This window comes from Hypanus sabinus, unplaced genomic scaffold (assembly GCF_030144855.1).
Source record: "Hypanus sabinus isolate sHypSab1 unplaced genomic scaffold, sHypSab1.hap1 scaffold_1438, whole genome shotgun sequence".
NCBI lineage: Eukaryota > Metazoa > Chordata > Chondrichthyes > Myliobatiformes > Dasyatidae > Hypanus > Hypanus sabinus.
Genome location: NW_026779511.1, coordinates 1 through 8,960, shown reverse-complemented (window position 1 = coordinate 8,960; position 8,960 = coordinate 1). Strand labels below are relative to the sequence as shown.

Genomic DNA, 8,960 nt, shown 5'->3' with positions numbered 1-8,960 from the left:
ACCCAAGCATCAACTATTCAATATAAAACCCCCCAGAACTCCTGGATTAGATTGCAACCTGTAATCCACTCAAGGTGTATCTGAAATTCTGTATATAAACCCCACTGAACCCCAGGATTAGATCCCAGCCTGTAACCCACTCCCAGGGAACTGTTATTCTATATATTGTATAACCCCCCCCCCCCCCCCCCACACCAAACCCCTGGATTTGAGTCCAGCCTGTAACCCACTTCCCGAATGGAAGAATGAGGAGAGATTGAGGATAAATATCTGCAAGTCCCACTCTCTATGTGAGGCCTGACCTTTATTCCACAAGAAGCCGCAGGAACATCAATTACAGAGCACTGACGATAATTCTTCACACACGGGGTGCAGACATGCGAGCTGAGGGTGGGAGAGAATCATCTGAGGCAGGGAGGTAGCGGACGCAGGGCAGGAGGTGGGGGAAGAGTGAAGGAGGGGTAGAAGGAGGAGAGGGGGAGGAGGGACGGGGGAGATAGAGATGGGTTGAAAGGGGAGAGATTGGGGAGAGAGAGAGAGAGAGAGAGAGGAGGGGGAGAGAGCTTGGCAGAGATGAGCCTCAAGGAGTGCTGTACTGACAGGGTGGTCTATGAGATGGGATAGGGAACACCAGTGTTGTCCTGGGATGGGACCACTGTGCTAGGGAGAGGGTGCAGGTCCAAACCCTGAGCCAAAAGTCACTGCACGGTGTTGTCATTAACCATCCCCACCCCATTTCCCCTTCCCTCACCACCATCCGGGCCTGAACCTCTCCCACACCCCCGCTACCCGGCAACACTGGCACGACTTCAGTTGAGGTCCGGAGGGAAGAGGTTGTTGTGTCACGGTGAGGATCAGCGGACATTCAGCATCTGTGGGGAAAGAAGAGGTCAGGAGAAGTCAGACTGTCTCATTGTACCCTCCCGTTCCCTCCCCAACCCCTCCAACCCTCCTGAACCCATGAGAAGGGACACCAGTCACAGATTTCATTAGTAAGGATTGGACTCCTCGCTGCCCTTCCCTCCTCACCACCCTATTCCCTCTTTGGCACTCCCTCCTCCGGGCCACTGCCACGGGGTGGTAAACACTCCTCAACACTCCCTCTTCACTATCCCTCTTGCAGAACGCCACTCCTTCCTCTCTGCCCCCCCCCCCCACACAACGCAGCATTCCTAATTCAAAGCCCCTCCCACAGCACAGTGTTCACAGCTCAGTGCCCCCCGCGGTCCGTCTCGAAGGACGCGGTGGTGAATGACCCCAGAACTGGTGGAACAGTGGACAGTAAACGTTAGCTGGGGAGGTGGGCTGAGGAATGGCAGATGCCGTTTAACTTGGACAAGCGAGAGGTCTTATATTTTGGGAAGTTAGACCAGGACAGGACTCTCACTGCAGGGCCCTGGAAAGCGTTGTAGAACGGAGAGACCCAGGGGTACGGGTGCATGGTGAAAGTAGTGACACTAGACAGGTTGGTGAAGAAGGTGTTTGACACTGAGTTCAGGAGTTGGGATGCCATGTTACACCCATACAAGACATCATTGAGACCAGACTCGGAGTATTGTGAGCAATTCTGGCTCCCCAGCTGTAGGAAGGATGTCATTAAACCGGAGAGGGGGCAGGAAAGATTCACCAGGACGTTCCCGGGACTGGAGGGATTGAGAGGCTGGACAGACTGGGACTGTTTTCCCTGGAGTGAAGGAGGCTGAGGGGTGACCATATAGAGGTTTATAAAACCACGAGGGGGTGTAGATAAGTGGATGGTCACAGTCTTTTTCTCAGTGGGGGGGGGGTCTAAAACTGGAGGGCACAGGTTTAAAGTGAGAGGGGAGAGATTTAAAGGGGCTCCGAAGGGCAACTTTTTCACCCAGAGGGTGGTCCCTATATGGAACAAGCTGCCAGAGGAAGTGGTTGAGACAGGTACATGAACAACATTTAAAAGTACGGGGATATGGATAGGAAAAGTTTAGAGCAGGGGTTCCCATCCTGGGGTCCACGGGCCCCTTGGTTAATGATAGGAGTCCACGGCATAAAAATGGTTGGGGAACTCTAGTTCAGAGGAATATGGGCCAAGAAGGGCATCCTAGTCGACAGGGACAAGGGGGCCAAAGGGGCTTTTCCTGTACTTTGTTACCCCAGGTCTATTTGCTCAGATTCTGCAGTGGCTCAAGTGGCCGGGGTTTGCCCCCACTTACGCATGGATGACCCCATTCCAAGCCATTATGTGAATGTAGGTTTGCCACTTTCATTCTTGATGATCTGGCAGATGGCTTGTACCACCTGCACTGTGGTCCCCATCCCACCGATATCTGGAGTGTGGAGCTGGAACATGGAGCGCAAAGACAGTACAGGTTACAATGGGAATGACGCTCCCTCCACACCGTCCCATTACACACTCCGGGGATCAGACAGAGTGAAACTCCCTCCTCACCGTCCCATCACACACTCCCGGGGTCAGACACAGAGTGAAGCTCCCTCCCCACCATCCCTCCACACACTCCCGGGGTCAGACACAGAGTGAAGCACCCTCCACACCGTCCCATCACACACTCCCGGGGTCAGACACAGAGTGAAGCTCCCTCCACACCGTCCCATCACACACTCCCGGGGTCAGACACAGAGTGAAACTCCCTCCACACCGTCCCATCACACACTCCTGGGATCAGACACAGAGTGAAACTCCCTCCTCACCGTCCCATCACACACTCCCGGGGTCAGACACAGAGTGAAGCTCCCTCCACTCCGTCCCATCACACACTCCCGGGGTCAGACACAGAATGAAGCTCCCTCCACTCCGTCCCATCACACACTCCCAGGGTCAGACACAGAGTGAAGCTCCCTCCACACCGTCCCATCACACACACCCGGGGTCAGAAACAGAGTGAAGCTCCCTCCACACCGTCCCATCAAACACTCCTGAGGTCAGACACAGAGTGAAGCTCCCTATTCACCGTCCCATCACACACTCCGGGGATCAGACAGAGTGAAACTCCCTCCTCACCGTCCCATCACACACTCCGGGGATCAGACAGAGTGAAACTCCCTCCTCACCGTCCCATCACACACTCCCGGGGTCAGACACAGAGTGAGGCTCCCTCCACACCGTCCCATCACACGCTCCCGGGGTCAGACACAGAGTGAAGCTCCCTCCACACCGTCCCATCACACACTCCCGGGGTCAGACACAGAGTGAATCCCCCTCCACACCGTCCCATCACACACTCCGGGGGTCAGACAGAGTGAAACTCCCTCCACACTGTCCAATCACATACTCCGGGGCTCAGACAGAGTGAAGATCCCTCCACACCGTACCAGCACACCGGGGGTCAGACACAGAGTGAAACTCCCTCCTCACCGTCCCATCACACACTCCAGGGGTCAGACACAAAGTGAAGCTCCCTCCACACCATCCCATCACACACTCCCAGAGTGAAGCTCCCTCCACACCGTCCCATCACACACTCCTGGGATCAGATACAGAGTGAAGCTCCCTCCGCACCGTCCCATCACACACTCCCGGGGTCAGACACAGAGTGAAGCTCCCTCCACACCGTCCCATCACACACTCCCGGGGTCAGACACAGAGTGAAATTCCCTCCACACTGTCCTATCACACACTCCCAGGGTCAGACACAGAGTGAATCTCCCTCCTCACCGTCCCATCACACACTCCCGGGGTCAGACACAGAGTGAGGCTCCCTCCACACCGTCCCATCACACACTCCCGGGGTCAGACACAGAGTGAATCCCCCTCCACACCGTCCCATCACACACTCCCGGGGGTCAGACAGAGTGAAACTCCCTCCACACCGTCCCATCACACACTCCCGGGGTCAGACACAGAGTGAAGCTCCCTCCACACCGTCCCATCACACACTCCCGGGGTCAGACACAGAGTGAAACTCCCTCCACACTGTCCTATCACACACTCCCGGGGTCAGACACAGAGTGAATCTCCCTCCTCACCGTCCCATCACACACTCCCGGGGTCAGACACAGAGTGAAGCTCCCTCCACACCGTCCCATCACACACTCCCGGGGTCAGACACAGAGTGAAGCTCCCTCCACACTGTCCCATCACACACTCCCGGGGTCAGACACAGAGTGAGGCTCCCTCCACATCATCAGGATAGGCAAGGGGCTACGTGCAGAGTTGGACAGTGCATGGATTTGGATTCAGTCACAGCAGTTGTGAGTGGATACTGAGCGAGGGGGTTGCGGGTGAAATTGTGGCCCTGGATGGATTCAGGTGGGGCAGACACACACAGGCACAGCTGACACAGCGGCCAAACCCTGTCGTTAATCCAGGGGAGCGATTCAGGTAACAGAAACGAACGTGTCACTCACCCGATGCTCGTTCATGGTCACCATGACTGCGTTCCGGATCAAACTGGCAAAACTGTGGAGTCTAGGGGGAGAGTGACAGAAACAGAGGGTTGCGTTAAAAGGATAAAACTCACTGAAGAGAGAGCAGATATAGAGTAGGGATAACTCACATCCTGTAATCCAATCCCAGGGATCTGTTATTCTATACATAAACCACTCCACTGAACTCCTAGACTAGCTCCCAGCTTGTAACCCATTCCCAGGGATCTGTTATTCTATACATAAACCACTCCACTGAACTCCTAGACTAGCTCCCAGCTTGTAACCCATTCCCAGGGATCTGTTAGCCTGTAACCCATTCCCAGGGATCTGTTATTCTATACATAAACCACTCCACTGAACTCCTAGACTAGCTCCCAGCTTGTAACCCATTCCCAGGGATCTGTTAGCCTGTAACCCATTCCCAGGGATCTGTTATTCTATACATAAACCACTCCACTGAACTCCTAGACTAACTCCCAGCTTGTAACCCATTCCCAGGGATCTGTTAGCTTGTAACCCATTCCCAGGGATCTGTTATTCTATACATAAACCACTCCACTGAACTCCTAGACCAGCTCCCAGCTTGTAACCCATTCCCAGGGATCTGTTATTCTATATATAACTCCCCTGAACCTTGAATTAGATTCCAGCTTGTAACCAACTTCTAGGATTTGTGATTCTATACATAACCCCCCAAATCCTCAGATGAGATCCCAGCCTGTAACTCAGTCCTGGCAATCTGTTACTCTACGTAGAAACCCCTTGCACCCCTGCCAGTAATGCCCCACCATTTAGGTCGTACCCAAGGTGGTCAAGCATGAGGCAGCTGGCCAGTAGCATGGCGGTCGGATTCGCGATGTTCTTGTTGGCGATACTCTTGCCTGTATTCCTGGTGCCCTGTGGATGGTGAGCAAGGGGTCAGAACTGACAGAGAGAAGAGCCCTGGACGTTAGCAGCGTGGAAGGAATGTGCGATCCTTCGCTGGATCACAAGCTGTCTGGAATAATCTGGAATGGCTGAAACTACATTCAGTGAGAGCTTCAGCTGGGACACGTCCTCAGGGGTTTGCAGAGATTCAGCATGACATCTAAAACTTTACCGATTTCTATAGATGTGTGGTGGAGAGTGTATTGACTGGCTGCATCACAGCCTGGTACGGAAACACCAACAGAAAATCCAACATAAAGTAGTGGATATGGCCCAGTCCAACAGCGGTAAAGCACTAAACACATCTACATGAAATGACCCCCGCCACCCAGGCCATGCTCTCCCCTCACTGCTGCCATCGGAAAGAAGGTACAGGAGCCTCAGGACTCACACCACCAACTTCTGGAACAGTTATTACCATCGGGCTCTTGAACTAAAGGAGACAACTTCACTTACCTTCACTCACCCCATCACTGAAATGTTCCCACAACCCAAAGACTCACTTTCAAGCAATCCTCAACTGGTTCTCGATACTTGTTGCTTACTTATTATTATTAATTATTTTTTGTATTTACAGTTTGCTGTCTTTTGCACTCTGGCTGAATGCCCAAGTTGGCGTGTCTTTCATTGACTCCGTTATGGTTATTATTCTACAGAATTATTGAATAGGCCCACAAGAAAATGAATCTCAGTGTTGTAAATGATGGTCTTTGACAATAAAATTTACTTTGTGCAGATGTGGGGGAAGTTGATGCTGACGCTCTCTCGATGGAGATTTCCTGGGGGATGCAAAGTCGGTGCTCCCCCCTCACCGCCACCCCCTCCCACAGATTGATGCTCTGTCCACAGTGCGGTGCTCCCCCCTCACTGCACCACCCTCCTGGCCAACCCCCTCGCAGCGCACTTGTTACTACCCCTCCCTCACCCCCCGATGAGAACAACCTCTACTGCCACGCTCCCTCCGCTCACCGTCTCGAAGACAGCATAGTCCTTGCCGTAGTTGGCGCCGGGGGCAAGGCCCGGACCCCCGACCAGTCCAGCACAGACGTTGCTCACCACGTTGCCGTACAGGTTGGGCATCACCATCACATCGAACTGCTGCGGCCTCGCCACCAGCTGAGGGCCAGACAACAGGGTCAGTGTGTCCACTCATGTCCCTCCTCCCCTCCACTCCCTACCCCTCCACCGGCTGTGGCCAGACAACAGGGTCAGTATGTCCACTCATGTCCCCTCCTCCCTCCCCTCCCTACCCCTCCACCGGCTGTGGGCAGACAACAGAGTCAGTGTGTCCACTCATGTCCCTCCTCCCCTCCCCTCCCTACCCCTCCACCGGCTGTGGGCAGACAACAGGGTCAGTATGTCCACTCATGTCCCTCCTCCCCTCCTACCCCTCCACCGGCTGTGGGCAGACAACAGGGTCAGTATGTCCACTCATGTCCCTCCTCCCCTCCCCTCCCTACCCCTCCACCGGCTGTGGGCAGACAACAGGGTCAGTATGTCCACTCATGTCCCTCCTCCCCTCCTACCCCTCCACCGGCTGTGGGCAGACAACAGGGTCAGTATGTCCACTCATGTCCCTCCTCCCCTCCCCTCCCTACCCCTCCACCGGCTGTGGGCAGACAACAGGGTCAGTGTGTCCACTCATGTCCCTCCTCCCCTCCCTACCCCTCCACCGGCTGTGGGCAGATAACAGGGTCAGTATGTCCACTCATGTCCCTCCTCCCCTCCACCGGCTGTGGGCAGACAACAGGGTCAGTATGTCCACTCATGTCCCTCCTCCCCTCCCCTCCCTACCCCTCCACCGGCTGTGGGCAGACAACAGGGTCAGTATGTCCACTCATGTCCCTCCTCCCTCCCTACCCCTCCACCGGCTGTGGGCAGATAACAGGGTCAGTATGTCCACTCGCGTCTGAACCCTCCTCCCCTCCCCTCCCCTCCCTACCCCTCCACCGGCTGTGGGCAGACAACAGGGTCAGTATGTCCACTCATGTCCCTCCTCCCCTCCCTACCCCTCCACCGGCTGTGGGCAGACAACAGGGTCAGTATGTCCACTCATGTCCCTCCTCCCCTCCCCTCACCTTCCTACTTCTCCACCAGCTGTGGGCAGACAACAGGGTCAGTGTGTCCACTCATGTCCCTCCTCCCCTCCCCTCCCTACCCCTCCACCGGCTGTGGCCAGACAACAGGGTCAGTGTGTCCACTCATGTCCTTCCTCCCCTCCCCTCCCCTTCCTACCCCTCCACCGGCTGTGGGCCAGACAACAGGGTCAGTATGTCCACTCAGTGTCCCTCCTCCCCTCCGTACCCCTCCACCGGCTGTGGGCAGACAACAGGGTCAGTATGTCCACTCATGTCCCTCCTCCCCTCCCCTCCCTACCCCTCCACCGGCTGTGGGCAGACAACAGGGTCAGTGTGTCCACTCATGTCCCTCCTCCCCTCCCTACCCCTCCACCAGCTGTGGCCAGACAACAGGGTCAGTATGTCCACTCGCGTCTGAACCCTCCTCCCCTCCCCTCACCTTCCTACCCCTCCACCAGCTGTGGCCAGACAACAGGGTCAGTATGTCCACTCACGTCTGAACCCTCCTCCCCTCCCCTCCCTACCCCTCCACCAGCTGTGGCCAGACAACAGGGTCAGTATGTCCACTCGCGTCTGAACCCTCCTCCCCTCCCCTCACCTTCCTACCCCTCCACCAGCTGTGGCCAGACAACAGGGTCAGTATGTCCACTCGCGTCTGAACCCTCCTCCCCTCCCCTCCCTACCCCTCCACCAGCTGTGGCCAGACAACAGGGTCAGTATGTCCACTCGCGTCTGAACCCTCCTCCCCTCCCCTCACCTTCCTACTCCTCCACCAGCTGTGGCAGACAACAGGGTCAGTATGTCCACTCATGTCCAGACCCTCTTCCCCTCCCCTCCCTACCCCTCCACCGGCTGTGGGCAGACAACAGGGTCAGTGTGTCCACTCATGTCCCTCCTCCCCTCCCCTCCCTACCCCTCCACCGGCTGTGGGCAGACAACAGGGTCAGTGTGTCCACTCATGTCCCTCCTCCCCTCCCCTCCCCTCCCTACCCCTCCATCGGCTGTGGGCAGACAACAGGGTCAGTATGTCCACTCATGTCCAGACCCTCTTCCCCTCCCCTCCCTACCCCTCCACCAGCTGTGGCCAGACAACAGGGTCAGTATGTCCACTCATGTCCCTCCTCCCCTCCCTACCCCTCCACTGGCTGTGGGCAGACAACAGGGTCAGTGTGTCCACTCATGTCCCTCCTCCCCTCCCTACCCCTCCACCAGCTGTGGCCAGACAACAGGGTCAGTATGTCCACTCATGTCCCTCCTCCCCTCCGTACCCCTCCACCGGCTGTGGGCAGACAACAGGGTCAGTATGTCCACTCATGTCCCTCCTCCCCTCCCCTCCCTACCCCTCCACCGGCTGTGGGCAGACAACAGGGTCAGTATGTCCACTCATGTCCCTCCTCCCCTCCCCTCCCTACCCCTCCACCGGCTGTGGGCAGACAACAGGGTCAGTATGTCCACTCATGTCCCTCCTCCCCTCCCCTCACCTTCCTACTCCTCCACCGCTGTGGGCAGACGACAGGGCCATGGGTCGGTATGCCCACTCGTATCTGGCCCCTCCCATCTACACCAACACTCTCCGCTCCCCTTCCTCTACAC

The 8,960-nt window shown here is 56.3% G+C and overlaps 1 protein-coding gene across 1 annotated transcript; it reads right to left on the bottom strand.

The window, feature by feature from the left end:
- Nucleotides 1–256: 256 nt before the first annotated feature.
- On the bottom strand, nucleotides 257–6,441 carry LOC132386969 (isocitrate dehydrogenase [NAD] subunit gamma, mitochondrial-like). Its single transcript, XM_059959328.1, has 5 exons — nucleotides 6,259–6,441; nucleotides 5,165–5,259; nucleotides 4,342–4,402; nucleotides 2,190–2,316; nucleotides 257–872 (listed from the first exon to the last, which is right to left on the bottom strand). Exons 1-4 carry the CDS (start codon nucleotides 6,373–6,375, stop codon nucleotides 2,215–2,217), a joined length of 375 nt encoding a protein of 124 aa, XP_059815311.1. The 5' UTR covers nucleotides 6,376–6,441; the 3' UTR covers nucleotides 257–872; nucleotides 2,190–2,214.
- Between the last annotated feature and the right edge of the window lie 2,519 nt (nucleotides 6,442–8,960).